Below are 22,075 nucleotides of genomic sequence, written 5' to 3'. Positions count from 1 at the left end.
GGCAAATTTTTCTACGCCTGGTCAGTTGGTCCCTAATTCAGGAGAGATTACTAGCGACTCACAGAGAACTTTTGAATTTGAGGTTGTCTTGGATGCCAGGTTTTGACAGCAAATTGAAAATGAAAACTTTTTACATTTAAAATTCTGCCTGTAAATATTGTACTCTGCAGTTTATTGACCCCAATCAATGGAAAATTGTCTTTTAATTATTTAGTTTAAGGAAAAGAATTATCTTTTTCTTCAGACTTGTTTCTGTCATATCAGAACCAAAATAAGGTCTAATATGTATTCCCTAGCACTGGACCTAAAATCAAGGATGCAACCATACTGGCAACAGATCACTTTTCTACCTATGATGAAAAGGCAGAGATTAATTAAAGAATTGCACTGATAGCCTTAAAAATAACCTAACCAGTCTGAAAGTGATACCTTGTAATCGCAGAGGACTTACTAGCACAGAAGTATTAATGGCTGGAGACTACACAAGCCCAGTGTCCTGAGTTTTAATTGATTCCAAACTTCCCTAAACTTCAGAAGAGTGTGTAGAATTCCTTTCGTATAGTTTCTGTCGAAATGAAGGTGGAGAGCTCTGGGCAGTCATGCTGGTTCAGGTATTTTTATGACATTGCCATAGGTAGGGTTATAGTATTCTTTGTCAGCCTCAGCAAGACTGAAATCCTGTGTTTGCAACTTGGTTTAAGATTTATCTCTATTCTGTGGCATAAATGAGGCAGTGTGTCTAGTGTCATGTGCATAAAGATGCCTTATGCCAGGATAACAACTTCAGTAATCATGATGACAAATTTGTCACAGGAAAAATAAATTTTAAAAGTCATGATCTTGGCTGAAACAATTCCCCTGAAAAAGATTATGTAGGGATTATGCTGAAGGTGTCATTCTGAGGTAACCAGGTCACAAAAGATATTTATTAGTATGTTTTAAAAATCTTAGTAAGCTGAAGTTTGCATCTCCCTTTCATGTACCTCTAAAGCATCTTGTTTTCCCAATGCTAGAGCTAAACCAAACCTAGAGCTAAAGTAGTCTGGCTCCTTTGCTTTGAGTCTGGAAGAAGACAGAAAACAGTGGCTGAACTTTTATACTCTGAAAAATAAAACTGAACGGAGACTAAATTAGCCTGTCTGACACTTTCTGTCAAAAGCAGAATTAGGTACTGTTTTCCTCCAAACTTGGGTCTAGAACACGGAACCAATATTTTATTGATTTTTAGTATGCTGTTCAAAATTGGGGAGATTTAATAGTGTTAGTGGCGTTACTAAACGTACCTGAGGACTGTCAGAGTTATTTTAGGCCGGACTAGGGTAAATTCTAGTATAGTTGGAGAGTATGTGAGAATACAAAGGAAAGTTGATTGTGATGTCTTTCCCCAGAGGCAGCTCTTGCCACTCATGCGTTCAGTCTTGCTGCATTCTGAGCAGCAATTTAGTGGGCTGCCTGGCTCTTTAGTTGGCTTGCTGCCAGACATCTACTGCAAAACTTCTTAGGGTAAGGCTCTAGAGTCTGACTTCTCACAGTTGAATGTAAAGTCCTTTTCCATCTGTGCTGCAAGTTAGCATGTGCTGAAACAAACTGTGCTTTGGCTTTATGTAGATGGTGTTTTGAATGGAGTTTGTGCTTTGGATTTTTGTTGCTGTTTCTACATTACAAAGAAAATCAACTTATTTTCTGTTTTCTCACTTTAATAAGCATAAATTGATCTCAAACTCCATTGTATCTAGAAAATACTTGACTGAAAGAAAAAATTTATAAACTAAGCTCATTTGCTGTGGAGTCTGCTGTAGCATGTTCCAGATAGTTTGGTACGCAAAGATGCAGAATTTCTGGACTTCTGTTACTGTAATGGCAGTCATAGCTGATGTGGCTGTCACCTGCATGCCATGTCAGGCTTTTGGTTTGTGCACATCAGAGCAGTTGCAAAGATGAGCCATGTCCTGTCACTCTGATTCTTGTGAAGAAAGAATCTGTTTAAGATGGGCTGCTTTCATGGCCAAAGTATTTGGATGAATGTATCAGATCCTACTTCTGCGTGGGGAAAAAATGACTCTGTGACCTCTATTGTGTGATTCTACACAAGTTTTGTGAATGGCCTCAAATGCAAATGTTCTGATTTTTCCCCTGAAGACAGCCCCAGGTGCACGTAGTTCCTTTTTTTGGGTGAAACTGTGAAAACTTTCTTCTTGACTGGTAAAAAAAAACCCTGCTGTATGGTTTGGTTGCAGCATGAGTGACTTAAAGTATTTGTGACAACAGACCTCTCCCACTGAGAAATACAACCTCTGCTCTGGTCTTAGTTAAGTCAGAAGTTAAGTTTTCCTGATTAAGGCAGCCCTTAATTTTTACAGCACTTAGCAGAGAAAGTTTGTGGCCATATTTGAGTTGGTTTGGGTCTGGGTGTCTTCCTCTGAGAAGTAATTGTCTTCGCATGCACTCACCTGTACTTTTAACAGCAGTGTCAGTACATACTGAAAAACTAGGCCTGATGCTAAAATGACTCAGCTTCAGTTCCTAATTGCTGAATCCTGAGCTAGTGAGGCAAATGGTATAGGATGCAGTCAGGGCAAATTCTTCTCCAGAGGCTGCACACTGGCCCTGTGCAGGCTGTGCTGTTCCCTCTAGCACAGCTGTTGGCTGCGGTTTGGTTAGGGCATCATGGGAGCATGACACCCCCAGACATCACATGCTGAAACCGATTTTAATTTTTATTAGTTTAGTATGAACTCAGAAATGAGAAGCACTCAGCCTTCTTGAAAACTGTGTGCTGATGCTAACTCTTGCTCTCTTGTAGATGGGGTATTTTTACTTCTTAAGTTTCTCAACTCTGGCAAACTACAGAGCACATAAAGGTTTGCGTTTGCAGGTACTCCTGTTATCTGTGGGGAAATTTTTCAGACTATGCAATAACTGTGCTAAGGGGATGGAAATCACAGAATTATTAAGGCTGGACAAGATCTTCAAGATGGAGTCCACCTACTAACCTAACACTGCTAAGCCTACCACTAAACCATGTCCTTCAATACCACATCTACATGTTTTTTTAAACAGTTGCAGGGATGGTGATCCCACCACTTGCCTGGGTAGCCTTTTCTGATGCTTGACCACCCTTTCAGTGAAGAAATTTGTCATAGTATCCAATCTAAGCCTCCCCTGAAGCAACTTGAGGCTCTTTCATCTTGTCCCATTGCATGTTGCCTGGGAGAAGAGATCAACCCCCACTAGTCTACAGCCTCTCTCAGGTAGTTGTAGAAAGCAGTAAGTTCCCCCCTGAGTCTCATTTTCTCTACATTAAACAATCTTGCTCAGGATGTCTCTGTACACACCAGCTCAGGTTCAGCAGAGTATAGTCACTCGTCAGGGTGCAGTGACTAGCCTGCTACTTAACCTGCCTTGCCTGGCTTGTGATAGCTCTGCTGTGAGCATTGAGCAGCTGGGAGTCTGAGCCACACAGTTGGAGTCAGTGACCTTTCCTCATGTGTTCTCAAAAGCTCAGTTGACATTTCAACTGCTCCAGTTTTTGTCCCTACCTATGTTGTTTTGAAGCATTTCAAATTTCCCTCTTTAAAAGTTGGAATTTCCAAAGCATTTACTAATTAATCAGTGGCTTTGATCTTTCTGTCCAAGCCGTCTCTTGTGGGTAAAAGCACAGGGAAGTCCACATCTGCCAGAGAAGTGCTAAGGAGATAACTGAATATGACAGCAGCTGTGAACTGTGCTGCTGAAGGACAAGTGCAGCCTTGGCTGAGCAGAGCTCTTGTGCACTGGAACACACAAGAATGAAAGATGAGTAATGTCGGGGTCTCCTCCCCCTGCCATGTAGCCCTGGGAGAGGGGCCCTGAGGGCACAGACACCAGGGGCTCACCCCGCTGTAGCAGAGTACCAACAAACTTTTTGTGAAATAAGAGGGTCAGAAGTCGGTGTAAAGAATTATATGGTGAAGGTGGAGGGCTGTGGACAGTTGGAAGGAAGATGAGAATTTTTTTTGAGCTTTGTAGATCAGGAAGAGCTGAAATGTTACTCCACCTACTGAGGGGCTCATTGAGAGATGCCAGAGACAAAGGCAATAAGCTTTTTTGAGAGGGAAATGGCATAAGAAGAACCACATAAGCTGTATAAGTCTTCTTCCTGTTCATGTCAGGGAATTGAATTAAACTCCTGGCTTTCCTCTGTTGCACTGATGAAACCACAAATGAAACTTGGGAGCATATCACAGAATCATTCAAGTTTGAAGTGACCTCTTGAGATCATCTAGTCTAAACTTTCTGCTCAAGCATGGTTGGATAAAGCAGGTTGCCCAAGACCATCTCCAGTTGGGTTTTGAATGTCTCTGCGGGTGGAGGCTCTGCAGGACTTCACAGCCTCTCTGAGCAATCTGTTCCAGTGTTTGACCACCCTCAAGACTAACAAAATGTTTTCTTGTATTCAGATGGAACTTCATGAATTTTAGTTTGTGGGCGTTGCCTCTTTTCCTGTCAGTGGGCACTAAGGAAGAGTCTGGCTCCCTCTTTTTCATTTCCTCCTATCTTAGCAATATAAGATTCCCCTGAGTCTTCTTTTCTCCAGGCTGAAGAGTTCCAGCTCTTGCAGCCTTTCCTCTTATGAAAGATGCTGTGGTTCCTTAATCATCTTTATGGTCCTGTGCTGGGCTCAAGCTGTAAAGATAAAGCAACCTTGGAATAAGCTACTCAGAATTTAAGGTCATGTTGAACAGATGTTCTCAAGTGTTTCTCTACCCAGGTAGATGAAGTTGTAGTACATGGGAGATTCCTTTCAGCTTTATGCTTCTGTAATTATTTGATTGCTTACTTTTGCTAATAGCTGCCATTTAGCGCTAGAGACCTAAATTCACAATGTATTTTAACTTTGGCAGGAACTGCCATGTGTTGTTTACTTCTGGGTCTCAGTGCTCTGGGGAGGAATATGTTCTGAGTAGTCCTATTTCCATTGCATCCAACATCTATTTCTGCCAGCTTATTGGAGTGGCCTTGAAGACATGAGGTGGTAGCATGCAGTTTTCTCTCCTTCCTCTCTGAAAGGGTAAAATTAAGTGAATTCTTAAAACTTGGATCAAGCAGTTAAAATAGCGTTTTCAGCTGCAGGATTGATGAATTGTTTGTCATCAAGGTGTTCCATGAAGTCCCAGTTTATTTACATAAAAAGCAATGCTTCAAGGGTTTTCTTTCATGGCAGTATAAAATTCAAGCATTGCTAGCATAGGTGCCTACTAGCTTTCTAAACAGAAACAATGAAATGATAGCCCAGAAATAGTAAAGGACAGAAACTGTTGTGGTTAAGAAGCTCCAGGCTATAATAGTCTTTATGCACCTTGTAAATACTAACCATATTTCTCTGTGGCTTGTGGTTCTGACAATCTCCTCACAGGTTGCTTTATGGTGATGTCTAAGACTAATTCTAGGTATCTGCTAATGAGAACTGCAAGGCTTTAAGACACTTAAAGTAAGAGCCCCGTGGCCATCACTGATCACATTCAAGTCTGGAGCAGCTGAAGTAATTTCTGAAAAATCTTGGCAGAATTATGTGGTCATGCCAGAGATGCTTTACAGAGCAGGTCTGAAAAGATGTATGGAACAGAATTTAGGTTATTTCACAGACCTTTCTTGTGTGCTTAGTTGTTTTGCTTCCAGGGTTGTGTTTTGTAAGATTTTCATGGCTGTTTGTTATTACCTCAGAAAACTTTTGCCGTGTTTTTCAAAAGTGACTTGAGAATAACAGTGTAGCTTGAGTTTCTCAGGAGGAATTTCATCAGTGGCATAGGCTGACCTTAGCATGGAGTGCTGCAGAAGAGTGTCTGCCTCATTCTCCACCTTTCATCTGTCTGGATGATCGGGTGTGGCATTGAACTGCAAGGGTGATATTCCAAGAGAAATGATTTGAAGGAGAGGGAACGCGCGACTGCCCTTTCAGTAGTAATGTGGCCTTAGATCTACTGAAACCACTCATAGAACCACACCTTCAGTCAAACAGTGATGATCTGGTGGGGTGTTTCCAAACAGCTGCCCAACTCTCTGAGGTGGAGTTCCAGGTTTTTAGGCTTTTATGGGGACTGTCTTTTCTGTCATGCAACCGTTACGCATTGTGTTTAAATTGAAGCAAGGATGTACTGAATGAATCAGCAAGTTGGATGTCCATGTTTCTTACCTGTGGCTTCTCAGGAAGAGTCGAATCAGTGATGAGTATGTGATTCTTGGCACCCTTGAAAGTCATAAGAGGCATGCGTATGCCTTGTCAGTATGTGTTGTCTCTTTCTGCCAGTGGAAGTGAACTATTCCAGCCTCTCTTGCTTGAGATTTTGGTCATGTGCACAATGTCTGTTGTCTGGGTGGCTAGAACCCTGCTTCTTCCTCAATGTCTTCCCTGTCTCTGTCCTGTTCTGTGCACCCGAGCTGGTTTTTTAGGTTTATACACTTGATCCAGTCACAGATTGACCACTAGACCTGAAAGGCACTTAGCAAAACTTGACATAGTGAAATACACCTTGTTTCCTTGATGGAGGATGAGAAATAGTTCCTTGTGATTTCAAGCTTTGCATGACATATGAAACATGACTATGCTCTTTGTAGAATTGAAAATCTGTTTGTAGGTGCTGTGCTTGTAGATGAGCTGCTTGGGGTGAGGAGTTTGGAGAGAAGGGAGAGATGTCCCATACGTTATTTGTTCTGTATGGACAATTTTACAAAGTCTTACGTTTTCATGTGTTTTTTCTCTCTGGCTGTTTTTCTGCACGCTTCTCTCCACTCAGTTGAAACGGGAAGTGTTGCTACAGTATAACCCAGTTCTGAGGGTTTATCACAACATGTTTCCCTGATCAGTATTTATCTCGTTGGTAAAGCAGGGGCTCTAATGTTAGCATGATGAAAGGTAACTTTCCCTGCTTTCCCTGACTACTTGTCAGTACTTTGTCTGCTTCTTTAAAGTGTAGCTGGAATTGCTCTGGGAGACTTAATGTCCTTGTTAGCACTTGGGAAAGGATACTAGCAAATTGCAAGCTTCAGGTAAAAGCAGCTCTCCTTGATGGTCTTCCCTCTTATTCCAGGCATAGTGAGATGAAAGTCTGAGGCCTTGTGAGAGCTAATTGTCTCAACTGGTTGATGGACAGAATGGGAGATGTTTACAGATGTCAGCGAGGGGCTGGTCTGCACACGCAGAACTTGAGACAAGCTGTTGCCCAGTTGTGCCATTAGCATTAATATCCGTGTGACAGAGTGATCTGGACAGACTGCTGACTTCTTCCAGGCATTCACATGTCTTGTGGTGTAAGGGCTGACTTGTGAGAAACCACAGCTGTCGGCTCCATGCCGATAGCCCACCAGCTTTGCCAGGAGGAAATGGATGACGGGGTGGAGCTGTGTGTGCTCTACAGCAGCAGGTCAAAATAACTGGCTGCTTCATATGAGTTTCTAAAGCTGCTAAAAGGCTCTTGAAGCACATGTCTATGCCTGTATTTTCACTGGGCTTTTCCCTGGGGTGAGTTTCTGCAGGACAGCTGTGCAGGGAGCTCAGCAGGGCAGGCAAGAAGGGTGTGGGGCTGCTCTCTGCAGCTCAGCTGCTGGTGCATCCTGGAGGGGGGCATGTTCTTCAAGGGGAAATGTGGTTGGGTTTCTTGGACCACATCTCCTCCCCTTGCTGCTATTCTCACAAGTGTTTCGCAGACTGTCAAGTGAGGCCTGAGGTAGCCTCTGTTTGAAGGGGAACAGAAAGGGAGAGCCTTTTATGACCACGAACTGTTGACCTACGGCACATGCTCATGGAGAAGCTTAATTCAGGTATTCACTTAACTTTAATGAGTCTGTTAATCTCCTCAGTGATGGCCTCTCTAGCCTGGGTATTATTGCAATGTTATAACTGCTGAATCTGTATATGCAAATGGATTGTCATTACTCAAGTATCTTAGTGAGTGGGAAACCTGATCTAACAATGCTTTAGAGCATGGATATTATCAAATGTAATGGGACGGTTTCCTCTTCCAGTGCTTGCATGTTCATGAGTCAGTCACTGGCACATGATTGGAACTTGCAAGATGAATCATAGGATCACTTCACCGCTTATGTGGGAATTTGGTACTTCGCAATTTCAGTGTTTTCTGAATGAAGAAACAGATGAATAATTCATACCTGAAACTCTGAGTGCCTGTTCCTTCAGCTGTTAATCCAATTACTGATTAACGCTGCGTATTTCTTCCTGTATTACCTAACAGCTCTGTGCTCACATGACCTCCGGGCAGTCAACTCTGTTACAAGAATGCAGAAGTGCAATGCCAGAACTTCTTAAAAGCTCTAGTTATTCTTTATTTGCTAAATTGTTTCTAGTATCAAATAACAGCGTTAAAGCAGAGGTGCTGGGAGCTTGTTCTCTCCTTGCCTCCTTATCCTTGCTTACTTGTGTGTGTTGTAGCTGAGATCCACAGCTTTGGTTTGATTTTTCTCTGAAGAGGACCACATGTTGGCCAAGTGAGGTAAAAATTACCACACTAATCGTTCCATATTGGGTTGGGGATGAAGTCCTGATATTGGAAGTCAGGATATTGGCAAGTGTCCATTTGTGCGTATGTTGCAGGAACATCAGTGTGTTGCTGTGTTTTGGTCATCATTGGCTCTCTCATCTGCTGGGAGCTTAGTCTTTCTGATTTAGTCATATTGGAAGTAAACAACAGAGATTACAGAGACACTATTCTAGTAACAATTGCCTCTTCTCCCTAAAAGACACAGCATCTTGCTCTGCATATGCTGAACACTTGATGCAATAGCTATCATATAAGCGAAGGATGTGGGACCAGTGCTTTTTCTTCTGTATGCAGCAGGGCAGCCTGGCACTCTGAGGTGGGAGTAGTCCATGTTTCTCTACGAGAAGGGTTCCCAAAATGTGTCTGGTTCTTGCAGTTGATGACTTTGAACAGTATGAATTGAAATACTGAGTTAAGGACTATAATGCCTCAGTTAATTTTCTCTAATACTTGGTACTAGTCTGAAAATCCAGAAGACCGCCTTCAGCCTTGTGTCAAAGCAGTTGCTTAGTTAAATCTTCAGATTTGGTGCAGTATTAAAATCTGTTTGCTAAATTACATGTACTGTTCTAGGTTTGTTTAAGAAATGTTGGTATTAGTGGTCATGCCTTACTTGAACTTCAGAGCTGCAAGGTGTTGGCTCTCTTCTTTCCACAGCAAACATTGAAGCAGCAATCTACTTGTACTCCTGTGAGTAGGCTTATTTGCCATGTGGAGAGATTCACATACTTAGTTAAGTGTGTGTGCACCACAATTTGTGGAAAAAAAAAATCAGCTGAATGATTTGCTAAAGTTCTGTGGCTTAAAACTTGTCTACTGAAAGCAAGGTTGATTTAATATAATTCCTAAAATCTCATTTATATTTATAGAAAATACTTTTTTAAAAAGTGTGTAACAAAGCACTACAAATACCCTAAGTTTAAGTCTTTGGTGGTGGTAATAATAACACTGAAGAAGCCTAGATTAAAATTCCTGACTGACTTCTAGCTTCAGTTTGAAACTAGGAGGACATGAACCCCTAATGGTGGCCCACTTATAGTAACTTTGGCTCTCTTGATTTGTGGAAAATTGATGTACTTGGAGATTGGGGCATTCTGAGTGAAATCTGAATTCTTGGCAGCTTCACTGTAAGGGTGCCACAGGTTTGACAGCACAATTCATCACTTAGGTCTTTCTCATCAGGACTGAGGATTTTAAATAGAGTATTTCTTACTAATACAAGAACAATGACAGTCCAAGTCTAAGATTTTATCTGGAGAATAATTTGTACTACTCTTTAGAGATGTGTTTTATACTAAGTAGTAAACAACGCATAAGTTTCAAAATGTTGTCTTAAATCCTTGACTGCTCCACAGTCTTACAAGGTTTGGAAAATTCTGGCCATGGGAGATAGTTTTAAGAAATCGTGGTAGTCTTCTGACAAAATGGAGTCGGTGACTTTCACCCTATATTCTGGGAGATGGGGGGGGGTGGGGTGGGGTGTGGGAATGATGTAAACCATGTGAATCAAGAAGTAGAAACTAGCTAAAAAAGGGTTCTGTACTAAGTAGATACATAATTGTCTTTTGTTTCCTTTCTCTAGATAAGAACAGTATTTCCTGGCAGGGATAGGTAATCTGTTTTCATTCTGGCTAGGTTTTTTTTTTTTTCAGCCAGTGATATCAATTCAGTTTGTTTGCACTTCTATCAATATCCGTGCTGGTTTGGGGAAATGGGAGTGAGAATGTTGTTTTGTACACATGTATTGTAGGCTTACATGTGTTTATTCTGCTCTTGATTATGTTTAGGTAAAATGCTGTTACTTTTCAATGCAAAGGTTCTGGTACTTTTCAATTTCACTCTTGTATAGATACTGGAGCTTATGGTTCTTGCTCCAGGAACTGAACCCCTTCAGACTGCTGCTTCATGTTTTATTGTTTGATGCAGTAATGAACTTGGAAGCTGGGGTAAGCAGGATTGAGAAAACTAAAGATGCTACTGAAGTGACAGAAAAATTGGTTTTCGTCTTTTACTTTAGGAAAGTAAGACTAAAGGCTGCTGCCCATCCTACAGAGTATCAAAGTGCTGCTTGAGTCAGATGAGTTCAGATGCTGATCATTCTTATATTACACATTCACATGCTAATTTTCCTATCTAACATCAGAGGGGACTATTCAGCTCAGCAAAGAGTGCTATTGTTGTTTATTCCATAAGCATATTCAGTGCTACTCTACTACTTTTATGTCTTTGTGAATTTCCCCCTCAAATCCTCCTAAGGGAAAAAAAGAGGAAACTAGTTTCCCTTTCTTCAACTAGATCCCCATTTCTGAGCATTACTTTGAGAGGAGTAGCAAGTTCCACCCCACTGCCTTCATGGCTGTTTTTCAGGATGGATAGACATTTTCAGCAAAGGGGAGTGATGTAACAGGATTCTGTATATTTTATTTTAGACTCAGGCTGTGACTCTGTGACTGATACAGAAACAGAAGACGAGAAGAATCCAGTTGACTCCCACAGACTTGCCATGAGTGAAGAACATGAGTCATCCAGGAGCGCTGGGAACTGTCCAGTGGTGCAGCCCAACCGCATACAATGTGGGGTACTGTATGTCCACTCCTTGGGCTATGTTCTTACTGCTGGTGCAACCCATTGTGCTGCTTTATAACAGTCGGCTTTACAGGCCTGGAAATTAGTCCTGAATTCTTCTGTCACCTTCCTGCTCAGTCCCCTGTCCTCCATGTCTCTGTTTCATGGGCTTGGCTCCCTAGGCCCAGGAGTAGCTTGGTAACATACAGTGCTTAGTGCTGTCTAGGCTGTGGTGTCACTTAATGACTGTCTCATTAACACAGCTGCTTGGCGTGGATGCTGTGAGACAGGTTCATACTCTTCCCTTCCTCTGTTTTGATAGCAAGTGGAGTAAGGTGACTGCAATGAACTGACTAACTCCACAGTCAGGATCCAGTCTAATATGACAGTTCTGGTGTATGTCTTGCAAGTGACTCTGAAAAGCTTGGATCATGGCTTCTTGTCTGAAAAACACCACTTTTTAGTATAGCATCTCCTCAGATGGAAAGAGTCTAAGTTTCTTCCTTTTGTTTCTGTTTAGAATGTGACTGTGCTGCTTAAGGGAAGAGATGGATAGAGTTGAAACTAACTAATTTTCTAAATCTAGCCTTAATCGGTTTATAAATCTATCTAATAAATCTGGAGTTTTATCAGTTTAATACCTGTATCTATACTGGTGCAAGTTGTAACAGAAGCCACTTGCCCAGTTAGTCTGTGACTAGAAGATGCTCCTGAAAACAATTCAAAACTGTGAAAATTATAGATGGTAATTGATGTGTTAGTTGCAATGAGAACAAAATCCCTAGAAAATGGACTTAACCAAGTAAGTGTTTTTATGTTGTGAATCTGTGTGTTGTAATGCCTTTTGTCTTAGGTGCAGACAACGGTTTATATTATCATGAAATGTAAACTAGATGGTGAAATGAAAACAGAAGTTAAATTTTCTCCAGAGAATGCATCCTCTGTGTGTGTGCTGGCTGAGATGGAGAATGAGTACACAATCTCTGTGAAGGCTCCAAGTAAGCTGGACTGAGATTTTTTTTGTTCCCCCCCTTCTCCTTCCCCATTGCTTCCTTTCTGTCTCAACCTGCCTGTCCTGAGAAGTGCCAGAGGGATCAGGGTAAAGGTTGCAATGCAGAAAAACCGGAGTCTGGAAAATCTTGAACTTGCATTCTCACCCATGATACTTTTGTGATGAGGAACTGAGGGAGACTGCTGCTTGTGGGCTCTGTTTTCCCCTCAGCAGCAGTAGGGTTGCAGGGTGGAAACACCTTGCTGGGAGTTCTGAGAACAGATTGCACTTCAAACTTAGCTGTATGTTATGACCACCACCACATTAGCATTGCCAGGGCACCAAGAGAGAAGGTAAGTGCCAGTAAATAATTACATGACTATAATGGCATGTGCTTAATGTGTAATGATCTCTGTGATCAGAGCTGAAACTATTTATTCTGGCTTGCCTTTTAATTTAGATATGTTCTGTCACTCTAAATATTTACGTTTACAAAACTGAAGGTTGTCTAAACTTTAGGTTCACTAAACTTTAAAAGCATGATTTCAGAGCCTTAAAGATTGATATTATTTTCCCAGCATTATTTTATTTCATCTACTTTGGTCTGTCCACTTGAAGAGTCACTGTGCCATTCTCTCTGAGAATAGAGACTAATAGTCATTATAGCAACTCCCATAAAGTCAGTGAAGTGGGTTGATTTAAAGAAGGTGACCTCACCAACACATAAAGGCTTAATTTAATCTGCCTTAAGTCAAGACTTATGATATAAACACTGACCTGGAAACTAACTTGTAGTTTGAATTATAAACATGACCTTCACATTGATGGAGTGTACAATGTAAGCTCTGAAGTTTCTAAGAGTAAGATAAATAATCTTTAATTCCTTTGTGTTATTAATCATTTCATCATCTCCTGAGTAGTTAACAGGGAAAGACTAATTTCAGTGGGATTCAAAATATCTGTTTCAAAGAGAAAGTTCAGACTTACAAATGCACACTAGACAAAACATCAAGGAGCTCCAAGGTGCAGGTAGAAGATAATCCTGTGCATGGGTAGAGTTGCAAAGCTCGAATTCCTTTTAATCGATTTTATTCAGAAACTAGTGAGGCTGGCAGCGGTTGCAAAATCCCTAGTGACTTTGCTGATTTCTCTCCCCTTCTTCCCCAGCTCTTTGTATTTATGGTACTGCTGAATAGACAGCTCCAGAGAAGCCAGGGGTGGAGAGATGAGAGGCTTTCTAGTTTGAGGTGGAATACTTGTAACTGGTCCAGTCTACTGTTAGCAGAGAACCTAGCAGGTTATGTGCATTGACATAGCTATAAAGAAGGTAGTTCCAAAGTACTTTCCTACCTAGTGTTCCAAGATCATGACTCTTTTCATGACTCTTCATGAATTCAATATAGCAGAAACTGTTTTGGTATTCATCTGGCGGTATATCCAAACTCCTCCTGTTCTCACAGTATGTCATGCAAACTTATGCCCATTGTTGGTTCTAATGATGATTTTTGCTTTTTCTTTTCAAAGATTTAACCTCTGGGATAGTGCCTCTGCAGATATATTCAGGGGACTTGGTGGTGGGAGAAACAAGTGTCACTTACCATACTGACATGGAGGAAATCAGCAATCTGTTGGCTAATGCAGCCAACCCCGTACAGTTCATGTGCCAGGTAAGGACTTTAGCAAACAGCTGCTTTGGAAACCAGCTCTTTCAGAGGCTAGACAAGTGGGCATAATCAAAAGTGCTTGCCATGAAGTAGATCTTCTGAAATGAAGAAATGCAAGGTTATTTAGGGATTTTCCCCTAACTCTAATATCCCCTTTTATTGAAAGCATGGATTTTTTTTCTGTCTCTGAAGCACATAGCTGGCTAAGGTGAGTCAAGTTACCAAACTAAGAAGAAAAAATGCAGTCAATCAACACTCACCTTGATGACTTCAAAAGATTGGAATGACAGAATTTGATATAACAGAAAGTACCGTAAAAAAAAAATTGTTTTGGAATTTGTACCTAGGCATTATTAAAAAAGATGTAAATAGTAGCAAAGATTCATATTGTCTGGAGGAAGCAGAGTAACAAAATGATTAGTTGATTCTTAGCACACACTTTTTCAATACAGCCACTCAGTTTTCCTATTCTGTTTTGCCCAAGTGGGGTACCTGAACCCTATTAGAGGGGTAAAGCTTGCACAAGGAAGTTTTCTGCTATGTTGCCCTGTTGCCTGCCTGCATGTTCCTGATCTGCCATGTAGTGGAGGCCTACAGAGTAGCCTTGTTAGTCACCAGTATACCTGGGGAAGGGGAGACTGTGTTTCCCTCACTTTTTAGTTCAAGTTTTGGAGCAGTTGGTACTGGTTGATGCCTCTGCTTAGGGAATATGCATGCTTCCCTGTGGCAAAGAACCAGTTCAAAAGCCAAACCCAGAGAATGTACCAGAACAATTCAAAATGGACTAGTGCATACTTAAAGCAGGAGTGACATTTCATTGGAACAGTTTCAGAAGTGTATACCTGCCAAGAAAGCAGGAAGCAAGTTTTCTGTGCTTCCAGTTGCATGAGTGACTTTCTCATTGTGCTCTGTCTTGTGGAGTGTACGGTTCTCATCTCTTGAGCTTGATGATACTCTCTTTCTGCACCAGGAAGCTATCCAAGTTCTTTGCTTGACCTGAACATTTCTACCTTCTGTATTTATACCTACTGTTTTCTGACTGTCTTAAATAATAAGAACACCATGTAAATCTCACCTTAACTGAATCCCCAGACGCTACCAAACAAAATCACTTTCCTTTTATCTGTAGGCCTTTAAAATTGTGCCATACAGCATAGAAGCCCTGGACAAACTGTTAACTGAGTCACTCAAGAAGAACATTCCTGCCAGTGGTCTACACCTGTTTGGAATCAACCAGCTGGAAGAAGAAGATATGACAGCAAGTAAGTTTAAAGACTTCTGGTTTATTTTTAAGTTTTGTTTGGATCAGTTGTTTTACCTTGAAGCACCTTAACACTGCAGTGTGTAGTACCTGCACAGGCTGTCTCAAAAATCTTGGATCTCAGCCAGAAAGTGAAATTCTTGATGATGTGTATAGAAAGGGGATTAACATTTGAGTCAGGTGACCCTATTTTATTGCATCCATCATTCTTACTTCCCTGCACTGTGGCAGATGCTGCTATGTAGACAGCTTCAAACCAGAGTGAAGAGATGATGCTCCCCAAAAGTCTCCTAGGTTTTCTGCTTTGTTCTTCTGTCCCATGTTCCATTTCTCCACAGCCCAGTCCTTTCCCCCAAGCCCCATAACTCTAAGGTACACAGTGGACACTGAGCAGTTGGGTTGGTATGCAGTCTTTTTGTAATGATGATCTACGAAGTCCTTGCAAACCTGTGATCCTACATACATTTAAGCTATTACAGCACCATATTCCCCACTAAAGGTTATAGGACTTAAGTCTGGAGATGCACTAGATAATTTGTGCAGTTAGCTCAATTTTGAAGCCATATATATACATTTCAGGGCTTTCACAAGTGCTTTGGTCTGTGTGTTTGCCATGTCTGTTTCTCACCTACTGGCTCTGTTGCTACTAGAGAAACACTTAGGTCCTAATGGGCTCCTGTTCTCACAGATCAGAGGGATGAGGAGTTGCCAACCCTGCTTCACTTCTCTGCAAGATACGGGCTGAAGAACCTTACTGCCTTGCTGCTTACGTGCCCTGGAGCGCTGCAGGCCTACAGTGTAGCCAACAAGTATGGCCACTATCCAAACACCATAGCAGAAAAGCATGGCTTTAAGGATCTCCGCCAATTCATTGATGAATATGTGGTAAGAGGAAGCAGAGCAGCATTTCTGCCTTGTTCCACACTGGGTGCAGGCTCTGGTGCTGAGCTTGGCACTCAGTGTTACTTCAGCAGGAGTGACGCGGTGATAAAGCGTGCGGTGTGTTGTGGTAGGGTGTAGACCACAGACGTCCAGCCACACTGAAAGCTTTCAGCTGGAGGGTTAGGTGTTTCTCTGGAGCCAGGGATGTTCCTGGAGCTTTTGCACACAGCAGAGTCTGCCATGCTGGCTTCCTTTCATCCATCCATCTAATGAAGTTTCTGCAGGGATGTGGTTGGTGCCTCGTGTACTCTTCTAATTCTGGGATCCTGGGAAAACAGCCCCTTCATCCGGCTTACTTTAGGGAGTAATATGGGAACAGAATATGTTTGGGAAGATACAATCTGAGGTGCTCTCTTATTAGTTGTAGTACAGTCAGGATTCCTTACTAGCTCATTCACAGCTGATCTGTGTAGTCTGCCTGTTCCACTTGATACCTATTTCTCCCTGCATTGGTATAGCTGTCCATTCCCTATTTGTTCTGTCAGTGATCCCAAGTTGCAATTCATTTTTCTTTGAGCTAACCCCACCCTCAGAAAACAGCACTCTGACTTTTACACATTATGACATGGACCTAACTCCAGCTGCACCAAGCAATTGTTTCTGTACAGTACTTGTGTATGCATGGAGTTCATCCTTCTGTTTCAATTTGAGCTGGTTTTGGCCTGTATGCTTCAAAATAATAAGGAGCTCCTTGACTCAGATCACATGAATTCTATTTGCCTTTGATTTAGGTTGAAAAGTTGTGCTTAATTCTCCCTAACATTGTCTGAATGCTGGGTGATAGATCTGCCGGCTTTAGTGTGGTTCTAATGCCAGCTAATTATAGTAGTGTTTAAGCCTATTTAGGAGGCATGGGTAGTTCTTGTACTTGGGCCTTGCTTCTTGACATTATACATTAGAGCTAAATAAAAGTCATTCCATATTCTGAGATCAGGAGGGCTGCAGAAAGGTGTAAATTGTGTGACCAAAATCTTTGCAAGTAAAGTAAGTCAGAGATGTGCAAGCAGTCCTTCCAACCTCTCATCATTGTACATTGGAGTACTGTGCTCCTCCCATATTCTCTCCACCAGCACAGTGACAGAGCTGTGTTGAGTAGGTCCTCCTTCCTGACCGTCAAGTTGTCTGTGCAGCACAGTACCAAGCACACAAATCATCTGCACCAGTGTGACCACTGCAAGGTAGTGACCAGTATCATTAGTAGTATGGATATCTGAAAATCCCAGTAAACCCCTTTACTCACCTGATTTGCTTTCTGGCAGAGGTTCCTCTGCACATCTGTAAAGCATTGCATGAGCTACTGGCCTGACCCATTTTGACTGTGGAGGGGAGCATGTGTAGACAGCTTTGACACACATGCCCTGTGGATTGAGGGCCCATGAGTTGGCATTTGTGGATGGAAGAATATCTTGTGGTATTGCAACTGTTAAGAGAGCTGTGCTTGTGACATAATTGGAACTTGGGAAGGAGGATGGGATGAAGCTTTACATTTTGCTCCCTTGTATGTGATTTGGTGAAGATCTGCCTTCCCCCCCTGCTCTGTTGCAAATATATAAGAAAGGTTTCTGCTCTCCTGTGAATCAGAAGTTGCCTATATTACATGAGCTGCTGCCTGCTGTGAGGTTTCCTGTCAATGTCACAGAAAAGGGTCTGTGTACTCCCACTCTGGGTGTTACATGCTGCTGCTAATGCCAAGAAACTGAAACTGAGTCTACATCAAAGCTAAAACTTTGCTATTTTGCAGGTGCTCTGCATGTGATAAGCTTTCTCCCTTATGGTTAGCTATGCTTGCCCCAAAATAGCCTTTGACAAGCATTTGTATTTTTAGAATGAGCTATGCTTATGTTCTGGAGGTTTGCAGACATTGGGTCAGACATGAAAGTGATGGGGTGAGAGGCTTTATTGGCTACTCAGAATGTGTCAGCACCCCTTGTTTGGCCTTTTTAACCTTTTATTACAACATAGATCTCGAAAGTTTGTCCTAGACTGCTGTAGTGGGGATTTAAGTCATTTGAGAAACCTTAATTTCTGGGAATGAGCTGTCTTCAGCAGTTTTTTCCATCACTGATGAGAAAGTGAGGTATCTTTTGCTTGCTTTTATTCTCCAGGTTCTTTATTTAAATGAGACTTGAACTTTTTTTTTCTTGTCCTCCTTCCTCTTCAGGAAACTGCAGATATGCTAAAGAGTCACATTAAGGAAGAGCTGATGCAAGGCGAGGAGGATGAGTCTGTTTATGAGTCCATGGCTCATCTGTCCACTGATCTGTTAATGAAGTGTTCCTTGAATCCGGGCTCCGATGAAGAGCTTTATGAATCCATGGCTGGATTTGTCCCGGGTGCTGCAGAGGATCTTTGTATGTATATTCATAGAATTACAGAATCATAGGAAGGTTTGGGTCAGAAGGTACCTGTAAAGCTCACCTAGTCCAAGCCCTCTGCAATGGGCAGAGACATCTTTAGATTGGATTGCTCAGACCCCTGTCTCTCGTACACACAGTAGCACCTCAGTTACAGCTTTTCTGCTCTCGCCACAAGGAAACTGTGCTGCAGTTCTAAAATCGGCTGACTGATAAAGTTGCTGTATACCTTTTTTTAATTGCTAGTGTACAAGATCAAGAGCTGTTTCTTGAGTGTTTTGAGGACTCCCTGAACCCTGGGCAAATAAATTAACATATAGAAATGAGACTGAATTTTCTATCATGTCCCACTTTTTTCCTCCTGAGGACTGAGTACCTAGGAACATTGACACTGACAGAAAAGAACACTATGTAAGATGTGATTTTACTGACAACTGGGAAACTGAAAAACAAGAGCTGAGCTTTTAGCCCAACAACTTGAGAACAAAAGAAAGTGAACATGTAGAAATATGTGTACCGAAAAGATTATACCTGAAAAATCATTATTTTAATCTGCTTGGTTTATTGCTAAAAATAAAGAGCTAATTCTGATAAATATACATATGTTTAACTTTTTCATTATTCCATTAATATTCAGTGAGGCCAATTGAAAATACCAAATTAAGTACCTATGTTAAGCAGTTGCTGTTCTTACTCACCTGTCTGTTTGGTCTGACTTCATCCCACTGATCTATTTTATGATTCCCATAGTGAGCAGAGAATCTAGCTTCTTATATTTTTAAGCTTCTTATATTTCATCTCACTGATCTATTTTATGATTCCCATAGTGAGCAGAGAATCTAGCTTCTTATATTTTAAGTACCTTCTTAAGGTACTTGAGAACTTCTACTGTTTCTGCAGTTTTTAAGTGTGCTGCCTCAGGGGAAAAGCTTTCTTTCTGAAACACTCGTGCTTATGGGCTAGATTGGTCATGAGCTGTTCTTCTCTTCTTTTAGATTAAATGGTACTATAACACACATTTTTGTTGGTTATGGAGTCCAGAAGACTGTATTGGCTCTTTCCTTGAAATCATAAACTCTTGTTGGCCACTGCAGGGATAGTTTTGCTACCAAAACCGGGATTATTCTGCCTTCAGGTCGAGATAAGTGGTAAATCGGGTTGGACTTGTAAGGAACAAAGCTGATCTTGTTTGCAGTAATGAGAGTTCCTAAATGTTTGGTAGGTCTGCTTGTAATCAGTGCACCTCTGAATGGGCTTGACTGACTAAGTCTGTGGAGGGTTAAAAAACAAGCTCAACATCACTAAGCCAAACTTACCTTCTTCCAGGCTTGAAAATCCCAGATCTCCCAGAAACTATGCATGGAATTTTCTTTCGTGTATGCAAATTGAGCTCCCTGTAACTTAGCAGTTTTGAAGTGGACTCACAAAAGCCTCTCTTTCCCGCTTCTTCTGGAGTTCTAGTGTGTTGCTTCTGCACGCAGAGCTCTGCTGCCTTCCATTCAGGACTCTTTTATTGAAATTCTGTTTTCCTTACATGGTCTGTTAGTCTTTGCCTGAAGAATATTAACAGCTTGTCTGAACAGTGCTTAAAATTTACCTGTATCGTAACAGATAAATTGGCACAGTTCTCGACACTTAGATTGGTTCTCTCAAAGTGAAGGTGTTTTGATATCATTTAGAATACCAGCACACAGGCAGACCCCCACTGAAATTAGTGAGCGTGCTGGCTGGTTTACAGCTGCCATCACAAATAAAGGATTCAAGCTTTTGTACTGACTTGGAGGTTTGTGAGGCTGGCTCACTAGGAAATCATAATTAACTTCTATTGAGGTACTTTTTCTAGGAATTCCCCCTATGTAAGTAGATATGGCTGTGGTGTAGAGGATAATACTGGGGCTATTTTAGGTGTAGCCATACTGTGGCAGTGTGCCCATTTATTGTGATCAAGATGTGCTTCCACCACGGTTTTTCAGAGACTGATCAAAGGAAGCATTAGATATCATAGGGTCAGTTTTTCTGGCAGGAACTTGTTTGAGAATAAGGTAACAGAGAACTGGAGCCACTGTAATGAGTTAAAAGTATTTAATATTCTCAGATGTAACCTAAACCATCTAGTTTACATAGCAGTAATCTATGACATAGTAATAGATATGCCTCAACAATTCAGTTATATCAATAAGCGTCAACAATCCATTTATATCACTCTTGCTTTAATATCATTAGGGACACGGTTACCTAACATTTTATTTTAGTCTTAAGATTAGTTTTAGCATTACAATGAGGTTGATTTTCTTCTTCAAAATCAGAATTCTTCATGTCAAAACACTGAATTAAGAAAGTATCTTATTGTTTGTTGTCAGTCCTTTCTCAATCCTGAATTACCATCTGACCCTCTAAACACCTTCCAGATCCAAGTAATTAACTCAGCCAACTGTTTTGACTTTATTTCAATAAATAAAGCAAGCACTATCTTATGTGTCATGGGAAAATTGCCTTTAATGTCTTGTTTTGCCAAGTCACACAGTTTCCTCTCAGGAGCACCGTACAGAGGCCAAAACTTTCACCTGGCCAACACATTCTCAGTAATAGCCAAAACTCAGTGCCTGCTTGAAGCCTTGTCAGAACTTCAATAGCATTGTTAGGCACTCTCAAGTGTAAGCATCAGGCAGCTGGAAAAGATTTATGCAGATTGGACTGAACATAGCAACTTAGAAGCCTTTTTTGAAGAAAATGTCTGGTCATTTGCCCAGCTTTTTTGATTGTCACCATAAACCAAAGGTCCAGTCAGAAATACCACACCAATGTATTATATCACATTATATCGTTCCATGTATTTCAGGATATAATTAACAGATTAATCTTTCTGGTTTTTTGTTTTTTTCAGATGTAGAGATGCTTCAATCCAAACCAGATACTCCAGTTGCTGGAGATGAAGTTTCTGTAACTACAAAAGACTCAATGCTCCGCAAGTTTTTAGAAGGTGAGACCTGTTTTGAGGGAAGGATGGCAGTAGCACATTTAAAACAATTAAATAGAACCTGAGATTTCTCCATGAACTCGTAAGGGCAGGAGATAGTCCACACTGTTTGCTTGTTTCAGACAAAGGACTAATTCTCTGTAGTACTTTGTAGACCATCACATACAGCTTTTGGAAACCATTGGTCTGTTTGATTTGTTCACTACTGAAGTATGTTAATTAACTGAAATTAATTAAATTAACTGTTCCTCAAGTTCTTAAAGAGAGTTAGGAGATTTTTCACTATTTCTTCAAAACAGATAGTACAGGCATAGTGGCAAACAGTTACATGCTACTAGATGTTAATGACTTTAGATAAAGTCCTGTCGTGAAGGTTTTTGGCACATGTAAGTCACTGTAACACTGGATGATTTTGGCTGTGAAATGGCCAGCTTGGTAAGAATGTGGTACATAATACATCTGGAGGGATCCAGTGTTCTGTGAAGTGGCCAGGTTGTTATTCTTACAAACTCTGCTCCATTGTAGGCGGTAGCATGGATGTGCCAGATTCTGAGGACGGAGGTCATGAGCAGTGTGGTGAAGATGTGTACTACTCGGTGGAACAAGACCCTTTTCCACAGGAAATGGCTAACAGACCTCCAGTTCCTGTTCCAAGACCAGAATCTAGCTCTCCACAGCCAGACAATGAGCTGTACATCTCCAAAAGTGAGTTGGTTACCAGTGAAAATGCAGACCAGTAAACTGTAGAATGGCATTGACATGGGCTGCAGTTGCCAAATAAATGCCA

The 22,075-nt window shown here is 41.3% G+C and overlaps 1 protein-coding gene across 1 annotated transcript in view; it reads left to right on the top strand.

Annotated features, from left to right (window-relative positions):
* PIK3AP1 (phosphoinositide-3-kinase adaptor protein 1) overlaps nucleotides 1–22,075 on the top strand; it is a 38,542-nt gene that overhangs the window by 6,403 nt on the left and 10,064 nt on the right. Inside the window, exons 3-10 of the mRNA XM_082286611.1 lie at nucleotides 10,964–11,112; nucleotides 11,953–12,097; nucleotides 13,615–13,757; nucleotides 14,884–15,016; nucleotides 15,704–15,900; nucleotides 18,119–18,308; nucleotides 21,196–21,291; nucleotides 21,814–21,993. Of these exons, the coding sequence (XP_082142737.1) occupies nucleotides 10,964–11,112; nucleotides 11,953–12,097; nucleotides 13,615–13,757; nucleotides 14,884–15,016; nucleotides 15,704–15,900; nucleotides 18,119–18,308; nucleotides 21,196–21,291; nucleotides 21,814–21,993 (1,233 nt within the window). The remainder of the gene's footprint in view (nucleotides 1–10,963; nucleotides 11,113–11,952; nucleotides 12,098–13,614; nucleotides 13,758–14,883; nucleotides 15,017–15,703; nucleotides 15,901–18,118; nucleotides 18,309–21,195; nucleotides 21,292–21,813; nucleotides 21,994–22,075) is intronic.

Source organism: Coloeus monedula, assembly GCF_965178545.1.
Source record: "Coloeus monedula genome assembly, chromosome: 8".
Taxonomy (NCBI): domain Eukaryota; kingdom Metazoa; phylum Chordata; class Aves; order Passeriformes; family Corvidae; genus Coloeus; species Coloeus monedula.
The sequence above is the reverse complement of the archived record's forward strand: the minus strand, read 5'-3'. Positions and strand labels throughout refer to the sequence as shown.